Below are 22,113 nucleotides of genomic sequence, written 5' to 3'. Positions count from 1 at the left end.
ATGGGAAGCAACCAAAGTAAGACTGTGGCAAAAGTACAACCTCACACAACGTATGAGGGCCTATCTAAACCCAGCGCCGTGTGGCGTAGCTCTGGTGCTTCGTCAATGAGATGTTATTCTCTGGAATTGTTTGGTTCGAGATTTGATGGCTGTATAGATAACGATTTTCGCAGTCAAAATGAAAGACAACGTGAAAAAGGTATCAATTATTGTGTGACTAATTTAACTAGTTTTAGAAGTGCTGTTTGGTTTTAATTATTATTGCTAGAGAAAGCAGCAGATAACAAAGTGCATAATTGTCACTTGATGAAGTATATGTACCTCATAAGTAGAAAACATTAGAAGTCTACAGATATTGCAAATAACAGGATCTGGCCGTCGAAGCGTCTTCCCCACCCCCCACCCCCCCCCAAAAAAGTGTCACCAGAATTATTGAAAAATTTTAAAATGCCCCAGCTTCTTCCGAAGTGCGTTGAAATGCAGTCACAAATTTGGGTTGGCTATCCTCCATTTTAACCAAACAAACATCGCGTAAGCTCTTAGAAGAATGAAACTTAATTCATATTATTTCAAATCTTATATAGCGATCGAATCCTATGAAATTGAGCCTCCAGACGACGAGTTTCATCCTTTTCACCGAACACCAAATCATAAAATATTGAACGGTATGAAACGGCTTAATTTCCTTATACAGCACTTGCATACCATACATGGTGTTGCTAGACTTGTTTTCGTGCAGTCTGTTGATCATATTCACGATGAATGATAAGCAGACACCAGTTTATTGAGCGAGTGTGAAAGTGTCGTTCTAATGAAAACATTGCAAGTCGCCACACGCATTCATTAGTTTATGCATGTAACTTGAGGCAAGAGTAAATTCCTGAAAATTCCAGGTAAGAGAAATTCCTGAAAAGAACTTTTCACAGACACAGAGACTTTACTGTTAAATATTTGCGTGTTAAGAGACATAACTTTAAGAGTGCTGTCCACTAAATTTCTAGTTCCATCATCAAGAGGAGGAGAAAGACGTCATGAAACTCTACGATCTGTGACAGAAGTTCGTATCCTTTTCAAGTTTGTGCGCGGAAGACAGAGTATTTTCGTTTTCATTTTATCTTTTTCATTGTTAATTTTTCAATATAGTATAAGAACACTGTCTGCCATCCATGTCCGCTGTCCGCGTACGCCATCCACACCGCTTTTTATCTACACCTTTTTATTTACATCAAGATGATTTAACATAGCGGAAATCACCGTGACAATATCCCGGAAACGCCGTAAAATCATCCATTGTCAGAGGTAAAGAATATAAATCATGAAATAAATTTTGAAAATCTTGGAATTTCGGAGATTTTCCAAGGAATTCACAAAAATTGCATACATGAATTAAAACGAAATGTGCGAAATGAAAAAAGTCGCAAATTAGCGAAGCTTTCCCTCCTCCTCTTCCAAAATTGAATTTCTTCCATGCAATTTAGATGGCGTACATGACGTTTTAAAAAAAAAGATTTATGCGCTTCCGAGAAAATTTTGAGATTGATTTTGAACGTAAAAGTTTAAGTGGAAGTGAACTTTTGCAACGAATTTTCGGTTTTTATTCTTTTAATTATAATAAGCTCATGCCCAACGCTCTCGATTAACCAAGGCAAAGATATCTCTTATTAAAGTTTTTTAATGGCTTGTTCAGACGGTCCGATATGTTTGTTGGCAGGATGTTTTAGAAGATGTTTATAGTCGTGGCCGGGAGCAGCCACTTGTGTCATCCAAAACATTTATAGATATAAAATAAGACATAAGGATGTTTTAGAAGATGTTTATAGTCGTGGCCGGGAGCAGCCACTTGTGTCATCCAAAACATTTATGGATATAAAATAAGACATAATCTGAAAAACGATATCGATAAATTTTTTCGTATTTTTGTTCTCGTTTCCAAGTCTTTTTTAAATCTAATTTTTCACGCCAAATCAAATTTGGGAAATATGAAGACTGAAGTTTGGGGACAGTCGGCTTTCTTTAATCTTGTCCGATAAAATTAGCGCACGTTCTATTTCCATACATTTTTCCAAAAATAGCAGAATGACGGATCCTATTGTCGGAGGCTCACTTTATATGTGTTCACATGATCCGTTTTTTGTGATGCATAAAAATCGGATCCGACAAATCGGACCGTGTGAGCTTGGCCTTAAAACTAACGACGCTCTCAAGGACTGCTTTTAGCAACTGTTTTCAAGCAAACTGCAGATAAGCGAAATTATGGTTTTAGACAAAAAATCCGTATGCAGTATGCACGGAATCTAGCCATAATATATAACTTTAGACGAGGGGGTCCCGTGACATTGCTAAGACAACCAGACCATCGCATGTGGAAAACAAAAAATATTTCATTGAAAAGTGATCACATTAACGTTTCTCGTGAGCATATTAATTAGTGAAATTTTGGCGATAAAAGTGCAAAACGAACTGTAATCGCATTTTATCGTATTTTCACTTGATGTGCAAACGTTCAAGTAATTTTTGAGATGCACACTTGCACACGATAATCATACAGTAATGGCAGAAAGCAAGCCAGACGTTTAAATGTCATGGAAGGCTTGTCCTTTTGAAGAAAGAAAAATTGAAATAAAAATCAAGTCATTACCCTAACTAAACATTACTTTATTAAAATAAATTTATTGCCATTTGTATATACTAGGTGGAAAACGTTTTGATGTATGCACAATTATAAATTTTTTTCATTTAAACAAAGCCATTTTGACAACATCACCTTCACCATTTTTTTATAACCATGCATATGCTTACACCATTTTTGGTGTAAGCATATGAATGTTACTTGGGGAAATGCTAATTAATGAAACGAGTTGAAATGTACAATATTGTACTTTTGTATTGAACAATTAAACTTTGTGATGTAATTCCCTAAAAAAATGCAGTACTCAATGTGTTATTGCATCAACAACACATTCAGGAAGACATTGCATTACGCTTATACGACAGATGGGAAATTACCGTCAATACGAAATGTCCAGCTGCATTCATGCTGATCATGATCACTAGAAAAACAAACATATTCAATTCGATTTATGCAAGAAAAGAGCAATTCTAGAACACTTCATCTTTCGAACAACGAGCGCTGAATGTGATAGGAACTATTCTAAAATCAAGGTCAACAGTATATATTGCCACAAGTGCTCCACAACACGTCGGCAAGATAACAAGTCAGCAAAAGTCGTGCATCATCATACGGAAGAAGATAAAAACACTGTCGCTCAAGACAATTAGATCGAATGCAAAAAGAGTTACTCATGGAATAAAAACTCGGGAGTTGAACATCAATGGGAGTTGATTTATCTAACACAACGAAATTACACCCGCTTACAAGCGAGGTGCTTATCTTGTCATTGGTGTGGAAACCGATTGCCAAGATTATAGGCATCATAGGGAATACAATTATTGCAAAGTTTATTTTAATTTAAGCAAGAGGGAAGTATAAAGGAATACCAACAGCATCATCGTACCTGATTGGAAATTTGGCAGTCGCAGATCTCTTGAATTGTGTTACTTTCTATCCGATTTGGATTGCAGAATTCACGAGAACAATGAGGGATGCGGACAGCAACCAAATGGTTTTCTGTAAATTTAGTCGATGTACTAGTTGGATGCTCTTATCGGTTTCGGTCGCAAATCTTTTGTTGACTACATTAGACCGATACATTTACATCACGAAGCCTTTAAAATATCCTCAAATAATCACAAATAGACGTACAAAAATATCTATTGCGGGGATATGGTCTCTGGGAAGTTTTATACTCCTGCACTTTGCATTTTAATACAGGGCATATCCAAAATTTAGAAGCTTATGTTTCCTGTCGAATGAAATTGCATGGACGACCACAGTTTTAATAGGCCACATTCCATTTATTGTGTTGATCGCCTTGAATTTGAGAATACTAACAATTGCAAGTCGACAGCGCAAGCAAATCCTGGCTGAGAACAAAAGCCAGCTAGAGCATAACAAAAATGTAACCATGCTACGTAAAGTACTTCGCACCTTGCGCACTGTTAAAACCGTGTTGATTATCGTACTTGTCTTTTTCTTCTGTTGTTTCGGGCCAGGCGCAGTGGCCAGAATCTTGGTATACACGTGAACGGAAACATGCCAGCATGTCTGGTATGTCGTCATCAACTACGAGCTGTACGGAATAAACTCAATTGTCAATCCTTTTACTACGGTATGAGACACGTTAAATATAGAAAGGCATATCAAAATGCTTTATTGAAGTTTTTTCACCGTTAATTCAACTCGTGGTGTTTGATGAAGCTTGAGCCCTTAAATTTCTTGTAAACGAAAAACTAATCTTACGGAATTTTTTTCCAACAACCTCTTAAAAAATACATACAGCTAACATGAAGTCCATTCCACACAATGGCCACCAAATCTTTCATAATCATCTTAATTCTTTATTAGGACAATTCGATTTAAGAACTTTTATTGGAGCAGCTGCATGTCAAACGACGTTTTAAGCAATATGCTAGCTGCTTTAAGCTTGTTATTAATGTAAAATTTGATTTGATGACGCACTAACTTTCATCTTGAAGAATAATGATTAGTTGAAATTGAAAATAATGATGATCTATTTGTGTTTAAATATTTTGACGAATAAGAAAAATAAGCTTGGCATTTCTAAATTGGCATTGTCGTTACTCCAGAAGATTTCATAATAGACTACTGTCGTTACTCCGGAATCTACTTTCGAAAGATTTTGATGCCCTAACAGTAAACTCAGCTAGATTTTGATGCCCTGACAGTAAATTCAGCTAGATTTTGATGCCCTAACATCTCAAATGTCAGCTATAAAGAAGCTATTTTTGGCTAATGTAACAGAATTTTCAGTTGCTTTGTTCAAGAAGCAACTTTAATGATAAATACGTGCCTTCTTCAGCAGAAACTAGTTTAGAATCAAAATTCAAACAAGACTTGCACCAATTTTGTTTGCACCGATAATGCATAAAGTGTTTAAGGATTGCGTTGATGACCTTTTTTTAAAACCAACTGTCCTCTCATAACCTACTATAAACCATTTTTTATATAACTCACATGAAGTGCATGGTTTGCGTTCCCTCCAACAAACTAGTGAAATAATAGCTGATAGTTGCGATAAACGTTCTCATGCTTTTCCACGGCAAAAGGAAACAATTTATGTGACTCTCTTTATTTTTGTTTTATCACAATGTATTTATAAATTGCATGATGTTTTTTGTTGAAAACATTCTTGAAAATTTTCGGATGTAATGTAAAGTTTTTTATTCCTATCTTAAATGTGACAAACTACTTATGTAAATATTTTTCTCGACATCTCTTCAATATTATTTAAGGAATGGAGAATACACCATCTCGATTTGAGAAATGAGGTGCTTATGAAAACCGATGACATATATATCAGTAAATATTTTTTCTTAACTTCTGTCTGTTAAAGCCCAAGAGTATCGTGGTGTGTTTTCATCATTTCCATACTTTAACTTCGTGCAGTCAAAAGTACTTGATGATGTAAGTATATTTTTGCTCGTTTTTTAAAGTTTTGGTCTTACTCAGGTGAACTACGCTACAAATAATTATTATAGTAAAAGTAAAAGATCGAAAATCCACTTAAGGAAATTTTACGAGTTTAGGAAATTCCTGTCCTCTTACATATATATAATCCCTGTACTGCTTTTTTACACAGCGTTTGAATCTTCTAGGTGCTTTACACAGATAAACCAATTGTTGTTTGTTCTCCTACCGGTTCCGGGAAAACGGTCATTTTTGAATTGGCTATAGTCAGATTGTTAATGAACTTTCCAGACAGGGAAAAAAACTTCAAGATTGTTTACAGTAAGTTGTATTTTGGAGAAATATGCATTGCCAATGCACTTACATATGTTCTTTTTATCTTTATTATCCTGATCCATTTAATTTTTCCACTCCTGTTCGTTACTTTTCACTAACAAATTGAATAAATTACATTCGAGTGACATTCACTTGTCATCCCTTGTTATAAAATAATAACAATGAAATGCCTGCGCTGATAGATCTATAGCTGAGTTTGCATTAGCTTGTGCAAACTGATCTGAGCTTAACAATTAAATCAATCAATCAATCAATCAAAGAGAATTTGCAAATCAATCATAAGTACATGTTATAGGAGGCGTTTGTGAGAGCTTTGGGCAAGTGCAAACCATTGACTTTTCGTCTTCGGGCTTGCACTACTCTCGAGTTCTCCGAAAAGTTTCATCGGTTTTCACGAGCTTGTATGAACACAGCAAACAACTTTTATTTGTTAATTATAAATTTTTCGTCACTATATTTTACAGTGGCACCCATGAAGGCATTGTGTAGTGAAAGATACGATGATTGGTCGAAAAAATTCAATCCTATTGGATTAACATGCAAAGAATTAACTGGTGACAGTGAATTGGACGATTATCTAGAATTGCAAACAGCAAATATTTTCATGACGACGCCGGTCGGCTTCCAAACGAATGCTTTTAGTAGCATACTTCATTTAAGTAGTTTTGAAACATATAATCTTGATCCACCACAACTAGACCTGAGTATGATGAAATTTTTTTCCAGGAAAAATGGGACAGTATGACAAGGAAATGGAAAGATAACAAAGCTCTGGTGCAAGCTGTACGATTATTTCTCGTTGACGAGGTATCTAGCTGTGACTAACTTTATAATAATGGTAGCTACTAAACATGGTGTCCCAGTACATGTACATCAAACAAATAACTTGCAATCTTTTTTATATAAAAAAATAACCAGGTGCATTTACTGAACGACGAGTCACGTGGACCAACAATGGAAGCAGTGATAAGCAGAATGAAAACGGTCAAGACTACAGAAAGTCGAATCAGTCATCGAAAAGAACAAATATAAGATTCCTGGCCGTATCAGCCACCATACCTAATGCTAATGACGTGAGTAACATCGTGGTTTGAGCAGGGGTGAAATTATAACGTTAATTAGAGGAGTGTATATTGATATATTGAAAATAATTGAAAGAAAATTAGCTTTCTAAAGCAATCAGCAGGGCATAACTAATTATATAATACACCCCAAATAGCGTTTTAGTTTCTCGTCTGGGTTGAGAGCTTGACTAAAGACATTAGGTTGACTACATTATGTTATTCCTTTCAGATTGGAAAATGGTTTGGAACAGACGATGATCCGGCAGCAACATACAGGTATTGCAACTTCATACGAGTATTAGATCGAAAGGGGAATTCGAAGACTTATTAATTTCATCCAAACACTCGACTAGAAATATGTGCGGCTCCTACTTCAATTACAGGTAGATAAACACGCTAGAGAAGAGTGCTTCATCTTATATTTAGCACAGTTTGCATATTTTATATGCGCAGTATAAGAATTGAACATTAAATTTCAAAGTACTATCGACAAACAAGCTCCAAAAAAATTCATCCATACATACAAACTCTAAAGTTTTGAAATAAGATTCCTTTTGATAAGCACTTGGAATACATAGCTTGTTTTAACATCACACGAGTTATTAAGGAAACAATGTAGTTACCAATTAAGTTTCCATTTCTGAGCTTTTCTTGTGAAAAAACCTACTCGCGTTATAAAATAATGAAAATAATTAGTGAACTAATCATCAAACATCTCATTCATTTCTAGTATGGACGACAGCTATCGGCCAGTAAAACTACGCAAAGTTGTAATAGGCTATCCGTGTAACAACAAAATCACCAACTTTCGATTTGATCTTTCATTAAATTACAAACTGAACAGCATCATACAGACATACTCCGAAAACAAGCCAACATTAGTGGTATGTGTGAATTATCCACTTATTCATTTCATAGTGAAACGACAAAATGAAATGTCTTGATTATTCTTCGAATCGATCGTGATATATGTAGAAAAAGGAGCACTTTACGGTGGTTTAAGGTTATCTGCAACATAAAGTGCGCTTGCATACAATGTTTTCTATTCATTACATAAAACAAACTACCTAACATCACGATTGAAAAACGTCTTGAGCAATTTTAAATATTTTATTAGTGATGTACTAAAATACGTGTTTCAAGAGTCAGTTTTCTCCTGCATTAACCTGAGTGATTGACTCCTTTAATTACGATCATTGCATGACTCATCCTGCATTGGGTGGATGCTACATTCAGAGTACTCGATGTGACTTGCACTTCTTGACTTTCTTCAACGATGTCACCCTGTTCATCTAGTTCAGCAAAACCAAGGAGTTTCGACATTCACATAGTCTTTTACTCTTCACGTGTACACGCCATGCTTTGTTAAATGGTAAAATAGTCAAGAAAATAACGTTCTGTAACTGATCGTTGTAAAATTTACGCTCGAATTTGATGATCTTGAAACCGCGCGTTTTATCTCCCAAGACTTCTTAGTGACGTAGCCAAGGACGAAATAGAATTAAAACCAACCAATAGTTCCATAATAATTTAGAATAGAAATGGCTGGATGCGTGTAATTAGAAATTTAAAATAAGAATTAAGCATTGATTTACGCTTACAACACCAACATCCCCATTATTGTAAGAAAATTTATCTTTAGCCTTCGTCTATAGGTGTTCTCCGAGTTAGTTAAATTACCCAACACACTTTAATGATTTCTAGTAATTTCTGGTATCTTTTATTTTATAAAAATACGTATGAAACAAGCTGCTATATTTTTCCCATTTATTGCACTACTGTTTTTTCTTTTGCAAAGTTTTGCTCCACAAGAAAGAGTACCCAACAAGCTGGAAGCATACTGATAAAAGATGCTCGCTTTGTAATGAGTTCGGAACACAGACAAAGGTACAGTGATGTGATGATATTCGATTGGAAAGTTATTTTTTTTCACTGAGACATATGTACTTCTGATTACAACATGAAGTTCATCATTACCAACACTGTTGTCAGTTATAAAATCACAAAAAATTATGCATGCTTTCCACCCACGTATACACCAGTAATTAAAAGCATGTTAAATGTAAACATAAAATGCATTAAATCTTAGATTGCAGCGTTGTGCAAACACATTACTGAATCGAAACTCAGAGGTAAATACTCATAAAGTTTCAATTTCCAAATATACAGATTGAATATACATTGGTATTGTCGATTGTATTCATTGCAGATCTGGTGATTTGTGGTGTAGCTTATCATCACGCAGGTTTAGATTCCTCGGATAGGAAATTAATTGAGGCGATGTTCACGAATGGAGAATTGCCAGTTTTGTGTAAGTGCTTCCAGAATATTTCGAAAAATTTATCGTCCATCGAAAAAAGATAACACACGAATGTATCTTTTTAGTTGCAACAAGTACCTTGGCTATGGGGGTAAGTTGATTTTGTAGTTAATGCCATACATAGAACTGAAGAATTTTCGCTGTCAATCGAGTGAAAGAAAGGGCTGCTTGCAATGTTACAAAGAAATTTGCATCGAGTAGGTTTGAAAATAAAAGCGTTAAGGCGGCCCTGAAAGTCGTAAACAATGAAAACATGGATCAGTAATTGTCAAATAAAAACAATTTGAACGCATAAATTATAGCCACGAATCTCATTTTAATATCGCTTATCTCAACAGGATATAAAGACACGAATCATGCTCAAAACAAATAGATAATTTTTTCTGGCCATTTTCTTCAAGATGAGACGTAAAATCTTTTATCCAGTTTTGCTTTTGCGAGAGTTTCTTTACTTTTAAAACCAACTCAAGTAAAGTATTCAAATTCAAATGATTCATCAAAGAACGTAGTGTATTGTCATTTTACAAGATATTTATCCAATACATTTGTAATACGAATTATCGTTGGCTTCATAGCAATAGTATACGCATCGACAGATATAAACAATTTGTCTCCTTTCCTTCAGGTGAATCTTCCCGCCCACCTCGTTATCATTAAATCGACAATGCAATATGTCAAAGGGGTTTTTGAAGAATATGCTGAATCTCAAATATTGCAAATGACCGGCAGAGCGCGAAGGCCACAGGTATATAGTAGTACATTCAATGGTGCAGAAAGTTCTGTTTCATTTCTGTAACATTTTTTTTGACTCTGAAGATGACTACCGCCAAGGTTGTCGAAACGTCAGTCAACAACAACAAAAACAGTCCTTCTCAGGACTATACCAACCTTGACGATCTTCATTCACTTGAATTGCACCACCAATTACTATTTTTTCTCAAATGTAGTTCGATAATTCAGCCACAGCAGTTATAATGACGAAGGATTCCAATAAGGTAGAAATTTGTCATTGGATCAGCAGAAATTTAAGTGAATAGAGCTTTACGAATATCGTTAAAGTATACGATTTAGTTAATTTATCAACAATTGGCTTGTTCATTTTTGAGTATACTTTGCTTCCTAATAAAATACTGCAGTTAAAATACGAAGCTCTCATTGGAGGAACGCAAAAGATCGAAAGCAGGTGAATGTAAACAAATACGGCAATTCCTTGTCACTAGCATACAACAAAAAATGTTATCATAGCTACCTACGTTATACATCTCTGCAAATTTTTCTCTACAGTTTGCACAAAAACCTTATAGAACACTTGAACTCAGAAATAGTTCTAAACACGATAACAGACGTTTCCATAGCGTTGGGATGGTTGAAATCTACATTTCTGTACTTACGGATACTGAAAAATCCAATGTATTACGGTGCGTTAACGATGTGTTTTTTTTCTAAAATTAGCGATTTTCGAATCAGTGACGTGGCCAGACATAAACTTTCGAGGGGCATACTTTCGAACTCGTGAGCCTTTCTCAGCTTTCTAGGGGGGTGTTAGGGAACTTGCTCCCCCTGCAAGTTCTAAATCTAGAGTACCTCAATAGCGATTTCCCGTGCTTTGGGGGTATGATTTTGAGGGTGTGTATTTGGTATATGTAATAGTATAGTTTCGACTATACGTATAAACAGGGACGAGTGAGTTTTTTTATAAGGCCCCGTCCACTTGTATACGGACATTTTTGAAAACGGAAGTTTTTCCTCCGTTTTGGCCTTACGTCCACACGTAAACGGCGTTTTCGGTGACCATAAACGGAGGTTTTCGAATACGCTCTCCAGAGTGAAGACTTTTGAAAACGACGGTTTTGTGTTTACGTGTGGACGGGTGAAAACGGAGGTTTTTGAAAACGACGACGTCAATAATCGAGTCCAGTCTCATAATTGAGTGGTCCGAGTACTTTTTAAAATGGCGGGTCACAAGTGCATTGCTATTTTATTGGAATAATTTCAAATTTGATAGCATGCATTCACTTGCATGTTGCAGTGATAAATACTAAAGAAAGCGGGTGAATATTATGAAGATGCTTTATTTGTCACAAAATGCCACAAAATATAACACTCGACTTTGCCTTTTCCTTTGGTGGAGCCTTCATTTGACTTTATACCATTCTAATTTTTCTATAAACTTATAAAATCAACAGAGCGCCCCACGATCCAAAAGAGACGTTAATAAATCCAAAATACAAATAATAAATATTGCAATTTGATGCTGCCAAAGTTTGAAGAATCTCTTATTACAAGTAAATACGCATGCTCAGTGCTTACAAGTATTGAATTTCCTCTGTTTTTGCGTATACGTGTAAACAGGCGAAAACTATTCAAATACACTACGCGTGGTCGCAAATATTTTCAGAAACGGAGGAAAAAATCTCCGTGTTTTTATAAATCCGTATACGTGTGGACATGGCCTAAGACTGCAGCGAAGTAGCCCAAGTCTGAAGGGCGAGAATATCTGTCAAAGTACGCTTAATAGCCATTATAGACATATTTTTTCTGCTCTTAAGCCTGGGCCACACTATCGTCTATATTGACGAAAACGAAACGAAAATTCGTGCACGAAATGCATGCCAGACACGACGAAAAATTACAAGCATGTTTGCAAAGCCAAAACTTTTTTGGCCAATAAGCAAGCGGCGTTTTTGACGGATTATAAAAAATGGCGATATCTAAAAGAAAAAGATTACTTCTTCTTAAGAAAAAGTTATTGCTTTTTCAAATACAAATCAAAGTGTCACCATTTCCAATTCGGCTCGTCAGTGGCAGCAACAGCACTAGCTCTTTTAAAATTGTACTGCCTTTTGTACTGCATGAACGAATCACGCAGATTACACCACTTTTTCATGATAGCGTCAACTGTAAAATGTTTAAAAAATAATGGAAATACATGATTTGATATAAAAAGTGTGTCGGCGGCTATCAATAATACTCACTATCCCACGCCAAGTCCGTAATTTTATTAAAGTCATCCAAAACATCTTGCCAGTGATTTCTTTTCTTGTTCCTCGAGTCCTTATAATTCGGGTGACTTTTATCATACAAAATTGGTTTTTCTCGCATCAGATTTATCAAAACTTCCTGCCACTCCGCCATGTATGGGTACAAAGTCTAATATTATTAGCCAATAGTATGCGTTTTTGTTGATGAAAAAGGTCAAAAGTTCAACTCTTCTAATACGCACAAAAACGAAATTTTCGTCGAGTTTTCGTTCAAAATTTTCGTTGCGGCAGTTTTCGTTCTAATTTTCGTCGATATGGACGATAGTGTGGCCTAGGCCTTAGACTTTAAAAAACTTGGTGAACAACTTGTCGATAAAACAAGTTGGGATTGGTAGTTACCGCACATTTTCCTAATTTCTATCACAGTTTCGTCTTTTAGCGAGAGCATTACCTTTGTTCATTGGGAGCTGAGCACCCCCTTGACCCCCCACCCCCACTCCCCTTGTTTACGCCACTGTTTTTAATTTGAGAATGTGGGGTGTCTAATTGTCCATGTATTTTTTATAGTATATTGTACATTGAAATGAATAAGTAACTGGAAGGCTGCCTTAAGATTATCATGTCTGTACTTGCATAAAGACAAGCGTGTCTGCAAAGAGATAAAGTCCCGCATTTTAGCTTACTATCGTTATAAACTTTTATTAGGCCTTTTTCGATGGAATTTTAACGAGAGGTTTGACAATGTTCAAAACCAAGCGTGAAAAAGGTAACTGTTATTTACTTAAGGTATCCCAAAAGGTCTTGAAATGGACGTCTTGGAAAAAAAGCTTCAAGGTAATGCCAAGCTCTCTGACACAATGAGCAATATATAAAAAATGTCTGATACAAGATATAGTCCAACAAAATTAAAACTGCTGAATTCTTTGTATTGTGAGCAAAGGATTCAGGGCTTGTACTTTGTGTAAGAAATGGCAACTGAATTACTGCATAGAATACAGTTTTTTGTTCTTCATTAATTGTCAATATTCTTGTAATAAAAAATTGTATGAAAACAGATATGTGTGTGAAAAGCTTGAACACTCTACGGAATCATGGACTGGTACAAATGGATGAAGGATTTGACCTCAGACCAACAGGTACATATAAATCATCAATACCCATCATGGCTTAGAGGAATTTAAAAGCCCAAAAGCAACCGTACTCATACATGTCACGCATAACTTTACAGATATGGGCAAACTAATGGCAAGATACTGTTTGGCATTTGAGTCCTTCAAGTTATTTTTGGGATTACAAGGCGATGAAGATTTAAATGATTTGGTAAAACAAGTAAAACTTCCTGATGAATCTTATGTATAAAACACAGAAAGTTGCTATGCAAACTCTTCTTACGATGTTGCAATCTCATCACGAATAAGAATCATATCAAAGCTACTTTCAACTACTTATATAGGTTAATATCGTATGTCAATGTAAGGAATTCATTGATTTGAAGCTGAGGAATAACGAAAAGAAAGTGCTCAATACTTTGAACAAAGACAAACATCGACCCACCATTCGGAAATATATTTACCGATATTTCGTGGTTATTGCGAGCCTTGCAACTAAAAATATTCAGCAAATGTCTGTATATTTGAAGGTTTCCAATCAATGGAAGAATTAAGACTACGGAGCATAAAATCAGCTGGTATAGTATAGTTTGTTTAAGGTTGTCTGTTTCTGAACATTTGTAATGTGCAACATGCGACTTTCATGTTAATGATGTAAAGCTATATAATGATGAAGCAGAGAAAAGCAAATTATATTACAATATTTCTTATACCGAAAAAGGAGGTATCAAAACTTTATGGGGTGGTGCACATTCTGTTTCTTTCGAGGAAATGACGATTTCCTATATCTTCTTTTGAAGTTTGCTGCAAGCGTCTCTTGGTTGCCTGCATATAAACGAATTTTCTCTGAATCAAGATGTTACGGTAATTATTCTATGCAATGCAATTTAAAAGAACTTCAAAATGCACCAGTTAAATATTATTCCATCAAAAACTAACCAGGGACCGCAGAAGATCGATGATTGGGGGGGGGGGCTAGTGTTCATACATGCATGATATGCCGTATTAAGTTCCCTCGAAATCCATTGTTTTCTACGGATTATAGCATGGATGTATGAATATGAGCCCTCCCCCCAACTATCGATCTTCGGAATTTCCTGCTAAAATTGTTTTTTTAAAGACGAAATTTCATTCAACAATCACCAGGCGCCCTTCCCATGTCCTGGTAATTTATAGCTATCTTCCCAAGTTATAGGCACGTCTATGTAATTTTCTAGAAAATCTTTCGATCGGGACAACGCGTTTCAAAATGTAAGAATAATTATTATAATAAAATAGACTTTGTCGTGGTGACAAATCTGAAAATAGTTCTAAAGATAACATACCATGAGACTGTTTAAGAACTATCAACTTATTATATTACTTTTACCATTCACCGTGGTATTTACTATCTTTAGAAATAATTATTATAGGTTGAATATTGCATTTCTATTAATTATTTCAATTGCAAAGTTGAACTAAGTTGCCGTTTTTTTGACAGGTTTATATGAATTTTGTATGCTGCAATGCAATCACAACTTATTGATGAACGCACTTCAGTTGAGCAAATGATTCAGATCAAGGTGCGTTACTCTCAATTAAGTATAACACTAAATATTAACATTTGACACATGATAACACATATACAATAAGTGCTACAATTCTGAATTAGAGATGTCTTAATTATACATATACAATACACAATATAAGCTTGAAAATTGGTAATCCAGGCACTAATGTTGAAAAATAAAAGTTTCTCCGGATTTTATAAATGATTTTTATTGAGCTTTCGAGTCGTTGCTTCGAGCCTTCATCAGAATAATAAGGAAGTTATCTAATTACAGTTATTTTTAGCTTGTAGATGTTTTGAGCGTCTAATTGGATTAGCGGGTGGATTAATATGAGTGGATGGTGTGAATTGCGTAGATAACTTCCTACTATTCCGAAGAAGGCTCGAAGCACCGAGTCGAAAGATCAACAAATCATTTATAAGATCCACAGACACTTTTATTTTTTAACACACATTATATATAATGCTTCTGACACAAAATTTTCTGCAAGTTCTTATTACTTTTATAGAAGCAGCACTAATAAACAATAGGAATAAAACCAACAAACAAAAGAATTTCTTAATTTTGTACCCCAATTAAATGCAACTTCCGACGTCAAATATTAAAACTCAAAAACCCCGATAACTCGCAAGGAAAGAGGACACAAACTGTAACCGAACAATGACCAACATGTATATTGATCATATTAATGTATTATTATGATCAATAACGACCTGGATATATTCGCTTTCATAAACACTTCAAAATCATACTACAAATCAAACGAAAATGCTATGCATATATTTGCACTGTACTGCATACAATTTCATTGCAGAATCTGGGAAAATTCAAAATATGTTTCAAAGCAACTGGATAAATTTGGTATGTATAAATGGTCGTTGAAACTGTTAGAAAGCGCTTATTTTTGAAGGTGTCCAAAAAAACAAAGATGTGCAGGTTTCACGATTGCACTAATTTGACATAATAGGAGTGACAATGTCGACTATGTTCGTTAACGCGGTACTAATATCATTTCAAAAGATTGAAGAAAAAAACCCGAGAGAAATTGAGTTGGTAAGTGCTGCCGTGTTCCACTTCAATCAATCACCATATAGCCATGATTTATCAAGTATTCAAATTTGCATCCTACCTATGTTCATTTAAAGATCGTCAATCGACACCCACCATTTGGCAACCAGGTACATTGAGGCAAATAATACATTCAATAACTCCCGTACACAACCCAAGAAATACACTGGTCAGTCAAATGACCCACAAGAGTAACTGGAAATTCATTATTTGAAAGCTTGTGTTCAGCGAATTAGAAAGTAGCTTTATACCATCAATATGCTCTCGTTAAAGATTTATTTACGAGCGTATTTTGAAAACATTTTGTCGCATGAAAAAGTGTGCTGGTATGCAGGTTGAGTATTTATACATACAGACTTACTTTTTATGTGCTAGGTGAAAGAAGCTGTCGCATGTCAGTAGATATCGTGCAGCTTTGTCACACTTTTGTCACGGAGCTCTTACCCGTGCCAGTTAGTTTCCAGTCCCCTGAAGTTGATCGGTGCGCGCGCATGTCAACCGGAAATAGGGTTTAATAAACATGGCATGGCATTGGATGGCGTGAAAATCGGAAATACGACAAAGCTGGAAGTTGCATGCTATTGACAAAGTAACATTAGATCCGTTTCCTTTTCTCAATCGAAGGTAAAAACGGTAGAAAACGAGGTAATTGCATTTTATAGCTTATACTTTATCGAAAGGTTTACATTTTATCTCTTGAAACAAATGGAATTGAATGTAGACATTGATCTGACATGAAGAATGAACAAATTGCTTTTGGAGTCAGAAAAGAATGAAATAACTGTACGTCAAAGTTGTTAGAAAATAAACTTTTAGACTGCTATGCTGAAGAAATTGCTGCAATGATAAGCGCTGAAGTAAATAAGAACTGCAATGGATGCATGATTGATCACCCCTCTCAACGCAAGCATGACTGTCTCATGATGGAGCATGACGAGCGTATGTTGTTGCATTTTGATGATGCCTTGGAAAATGTGTCCGAAGAGATTGTGATCAAAGATTTTATGAAAAGCATTGAAGATGTCAAGCCACCCGTTAATGGACTTGAGATACTAAAATACACTTGTAACGATTGGCGTAAAATGTTTGTTTCGGATAAAAAGAACAAACTTGAAACACGAGTCGTTAAGCTTTTGTAAATATATATTTTTATTTATTCCCGTTCGATTCGTAAGGTCAAACCATTACACATTGTTCTAAAAGAAATATAAGAAACATGTATGAATTTGCTGCTTACATGTTAGCACTTCTGTATACATATACGTAAGCGATATAATATTACATAGAAAAAAACATTTTACGACAACTACAAACGAATTAAAACTTACTCGATAAGGTCTTTTATGAGACGATACATGCCCACACGAGGGTTTTACAAGATAATCATCACAGTTATCACATTTTTCTAAAAAAAAAAAAATCGACGCCTCTGTTAAAGTTAATACAAACACCCTAAGGAACAGAAAAAAGACAAACGGTACTTACTGAAGGTATAAAACGACGCTTATGGCGAGGCCATCCTTCTTCGATTGCATGTTTGGATATTGCATCTCCACAAAGGCTCTCTGTTTCGTAAGTGGTTGAGATACACTACACATGCGCTTGAGATGTGACCTTCGTTGCCATCTCGCAAATGTAAATTATAAATTACCATTGAATAGTATGATCTTGAATAATGTGGCGTGGGTAAGATCTGTGCAGTATCCTAGCTTTTAATTCTGTCCTTCTTAGATTTACAAACGTTATTTTTATTTTAGTATGCGTTTGTTTTACTGGTTGCTAGAGATTGCATTAGGAGAATTTAAACGAAGAAGTTAGGGCAATAAACTGATAAAAGTGCAACGCGCGTTTGATATTGATATTGCAGTAATTGATACCACAAGCGTATCTGCCTATAGTGGTTTAAATTTATTAACTTATGCATTCAAGATGCGATGTGGCACAACAATTTTAGTTGTTTCAGGCTTGCAATAACCGGTTTACTGCTGAAAGTCGCGTATATAGGTAGAAGTGTGCCGTAAGCGTAATATTATTCGAGCTATTTCATGCATCATCACTTTAGGGAATTTCCCTTCTCATCTTATGAAGGCGCAAATTTATTTCAAAAACATCGAGCTTCGCGCAGTATCTATAGCTCTAAGAGGCTTTCTTGGCATGTTTCCATTAAACAGATAGAGATAGAAACAATAGCAGAGGATTTTTACAGCTATGGAATATTAAAGTAATTTTCACACTAAACTGAAAATCAAAAGATTTTATTGAACAACGTCAGTTCAAAATAAGATACAAGTTGTTATGAAACGAATTCATCTAACAAAGTTAATCTTCTTCATCATTGGCAATCTCACCAAGGCTGTACTCTTTTAAAAGTCTGTTGATGAGAAACTTTCTCTTATCAATAGCTGCTTCCATAGCTTCCTGTGGATCAAAGTCGTCATTTTCTATAAACCCTTTCTTTGTATGCATTATTTTTCTGTGGATGGGATCTTTTTTCAGTTGGCTTATCCACATAAGACGTTGCATATAAATACTTTCCAATTCTTTTTGAAGTTTCGGTAGAATGTTATAATATGCTTGATTTTCAGCTGTCTGCTCATCCAGACCACTGTTCACAAGGCTTTCCTTCATCTCATCGAAATCTACATTACTTCTTTCCCTTGCTTCTTCTATCAAAGGTATCCAAGGATCAGTTTCTTCTCCAGTTTCAGCCTCATTTTCTATTGACATTGAACTTTCAGATTCATCTGTTGAATATGTAGAAACATTATCTTCGAAATGCATTCCCTGACTGTCTGAATCTGATTGAGACATTTTTTCCTCATCCCTTAGTGGACAGTATTCTTTTTCGTGTCTGCGTAAGTTGAAAGCTCGATTGAATACTTTTCCACAATATCTGCAGCTCATTCCGCCGGCACTGCCTTTTTAGAAATGAGACATTTTATGTACCAATGTGCATTTGTGGGCAAATGAGCAAGTGTGTTGAAGCAGTTATGAGCATTTGACCAAGTGCTCATAAGTAATTATGAGCATCAATGAGCATTGCTCATCTGCTCATAAGACGAATAAAGGCTTAAACTATTGTATATAAATTATACCAAGTTGTTATCATAAAGCAATTTTGTTCATTATCTAACATGAGAAACTTATATTAACTTTTTTGGGGGGAGTGGGGGGGGGAGTTTTATTCATTTATGGGTATTGCTCATTTAAACTCCCACCAAAAATAGTTGCTCATGTTAGATAATGAACAAAATTGCTTTATGATAACAACTTGGTATAATTTATATACAATAGTTTAAACCTTTAGTCGTCTTATGAGCAGATGAGCAATGCTCATTGATGCTCATAATTACTATGAGCACTTGGTCAAATGCTCATAACTGCTTCAACACTTGCTCATTTGCCCACAAATGCACATTGCTACATAAAATGTCTCATTTCTAAAAAGTGCTCTGCAGATATTGTGCAAGTGACAAGTTGAGAGAGGTGATCAATCATGCATCCATTGCAGTTCTTATTTACTTCAGCGCTTATCATTGCAGCAATTTCTTCAGCATAGCAGTCTAAAAGTTTATTTTCTAACAACTTTGACGTACAGTTATTTCATTCTTTTCTGACTCCAAAAGCAATTTGTTCATTCTTCATGTCAGATCAATGTCTACATTCAATTCCATTTGTTTCAAGAGATAAAATGTAAACCTTTCGATAAAGTATAAGCTATAAAATGCAATTACCTCGTTTTCTACCGTTTTTACCTTCGATTGAGAAAAGGAAACGGATCTAATGTTACTTTGTCAATAGCATGCAACTTCCAGCTTTGTCGTATTTCCGATTTTCACGCCATCCAATGCCATGCCATGTTTATTAAACCCTATTTCCGGTTGACATGCGCGCGCACCGATCAACTTCAGGGGACTGGAAACTAACTGGCACGGGTAAGAGCTCCGTGACAAAAGTGTGACAAAGCTGCACGATATCTACTCATGTCTACCTAAGTATGAAGTCAGCATTGATCAAGTAAGGCTAACCATGTGAAAGACAGATTACAGAGTAGGAAAATGAGATAATTCCAATTGTACAGAATATATCGAGGCTTCAGTTCTTATAGACAAAAGATTTCTTGCCAGAGATATAATAATTGCCTAAGATTTGATTTTCTTAACAAGTAACGTGGAATATCAACTCCGAATGATGCAAATTTGACCAAAATCAGGTCCCTCGTGCTTGACGCCTCCACCCAGCCGTACAGTCAAACAAAAAATTTTATAGTTGGATTTTAGCACACTTCGTGACAGTTTTCTTAAGAAAACGCTTAAAGGTTGCAACCTTTCAAATCTATGCTTTGTTAAGTCCCACGCGAGAACCAAACAACTATGTTTATATTAGTGCAGAAACGTTTTTTACAATGGGCACGCGCGCAACACAAAGTCAGTCGTCTAAAAGATATGAAATTCATTATAGACAACGAGCTACAGCGTATCCAAGGCGGAGCTGATGATATCTATAACGATGGTGAACCATGAAAAACGTCAAGAAGGAGGAAAGTCGACAGGATTTCATTATTGTCTTTTATTAATTGGAGATGCTGATAATTTTGTTGTGAACAAGCAAAGACTATCGTAAGTTTTTATTTAAGAAATGAAAGATGTTTACTGTGTTTGTACGGGCATATGAAAACAGAGGAGACGTTTAGAAAAATCTAGAGCAGATCAGTACAAGCTCCGAGGTTTGCATAAGCCATCGTGCAAATACGAAAAACATCTTTTGCATTTCTTTTATAAAATAACAAAAATACTAAACAGAAAAATTCAAAACAAACGTTTTCTCTATTCATGATTGATTTGCAAATTTGATTTGATAGTTTTGTTTGATTGAGCACAGACTGGTTTGCACAGGCTAATGAAAACTCAAGTATAGACTAATCAGTGCATCTGCTTTATTAATTGTTCTTATTCTATTGGATATTAAGTGTCAAACGAAGACAGCATAAACCAATTGCACGGCTTAAATTGAATTAGACCAATTTCGCCTCAGTTTTATTTATATAAAAGCACTCAAAACATATCTTTTTATTTCGTACACTGAATTTCTCAATCCATAAAGTATATTTTTCCACATTAATGTTACAGGTCCATGTATTATCATGGCAAACAAAATTCCTTTTTTCCACATAAAAATAATTAGGTGTGTCATTATGAGTTGTGCGAATTTATTAATCATAACCAAGCACTTTGGCTTTTCGTGTGCAATTTTAGCGATTCGATATTCTTTGAAACTGAAATATGGTCGAAAACAATTGAAGTCAACAGGGCGCATGCTGCTTCAGAATTAACAATAGACGTCATCAGCCAAGATTTAGGTAACTCACAATGTATAGGTAAAAAAATTGATCCATCAAAATATCGCCTTCGTGATTTATCATTGCCATAGTTGGATCAAATGCTCTAAAATTCGTGATGGTACATAATGGTAATATTGAAGGTAATAAGAAGAAAAACTGGGACATCTTCTATTCTGTGGGAATCAAAGTTTTCAGCGCAATTCGCACACTTATCACAGATTTTTGCATGTACTGTTGTTAATGTTAAAATGAAACCAAGTATTCATTATCATTCATTTACACACGAGAAATTTCGTTTAACTATCTTATTGAAGACAATTACGCCATGAGCAAATTGAATGGACTATTTTCATGCAGGTTCATTTATGTTCACCTGCTCGAGAGTTTTCACAAACGTCTACGAGGCTTGCCTAAGCCTGTGCAAACATAAGAAAAACATCTTTTCAAATTATTATGAAATAATAATAATGCGAAACAAATAAATTTAAACCAAATATTTCAATTTTTGTCCAACACGTTGATTGATTTGCAAGTTCTCTTTAACTGACTTAATCCGTTGAGCTCAGATCTGTTTGAAGAGGCTAATGCAGACTGAACCTTAGAGGTTAAAAAATTATCGTTTTTTCCAAATGCTTACTATGATTATGAATCGCGCTGATACAAAATTAATATCAAATATCATTTCCCGCTTTATTCTATCAATGTTAAAACTTGAACTTTTGCCTATGGCTGTTATGAAAATATTGAAGCGCCTAATTAATTGGCTCATTTTTTCAACAAAAAGTGCGCGAGCAGG

General features: G+C 35.2%; 1 protein-coding gene and 1 long non-coding RNA gene across 2 annotated transcripts; one reads left to right on the top strand and one right to left on the bottom strand.

Annotated features, from left to right (window-relative positions):
• On the top strand, positions 1-21,406 carry LOC124435144 (probable ATP-dependent DNA helicase HFM1). The gene is given in 34 exon segments (XM_046985093.1): positions 1-199; positions 585-665; positions 1,002-1,061; positions 5,475-5,545; positions 5,737-5,869; positions 6,349-6,500; positions 6,611-6,691; positions 6,803-6,875; positions 6,878-6,957; positions 7,178-7,224; positions 7,679-7,832; positions 8,747-8,835; positions 9,038-9,060; positions 9,063-9,080; positions 9,158-9,259; positions 9,334-9,359; positions 9,894-10,013; positions 10,216-10,263; positions 10,405-10,451; positions 10,553-10,686; positions 13,036-13,083; positions 13,305-13,385; positions 13,478-13,569; positions 13,703-13,806; positions 13,886-13,936; positions 14,159-14,222; positions 14,576-14,609; positions 14,839-14,920; positions 15,723-15,769; positions 15,876-15,961; positions 16,054-16,086; positions 19,943-19,993; positions 20,438-20,595; positions 21,232-21,406. Coding segments are annotated over 34 exon segments (2,844 nt in total).
• On the bottom strand, positions 17,102-17,647 carry LOC124434756. Its single transcript, XR_006944878.1, has 3 exons — positions 17,462-17,647; positions 17,305-17,381; positions 17,102-17,172 (listed from the first exon to the last, which is right to left on the bottom strand). It is a non-coding gene; the product is annotated as an uncharacterized LOC124434756 (long non-coding RNA).
• Positions 21,407-22,113: the final 707 nt, after the last annotated feature.

Source organism: Xenia sp. Carnegie-2017, unplaced genomic scaffold (assembly GCF_021976095.1).
Source record: "Xenia sp. Carnegie-2017 unplaced genomic scaffold, XeniaSp_v1 HiC_scaffold_14, whole genome shotgun sequence".
Taxonomy (NCBI): Eukaryota; Metazoa; Cnidaria; class Anthozoa; order Malacalcyonacea; family Xeniidae; genus Xenia; species Xenia sp. Carnegie-2017.
This window is presented reverse-complemented; position numbering and strand designations above follow the sequence as displayed.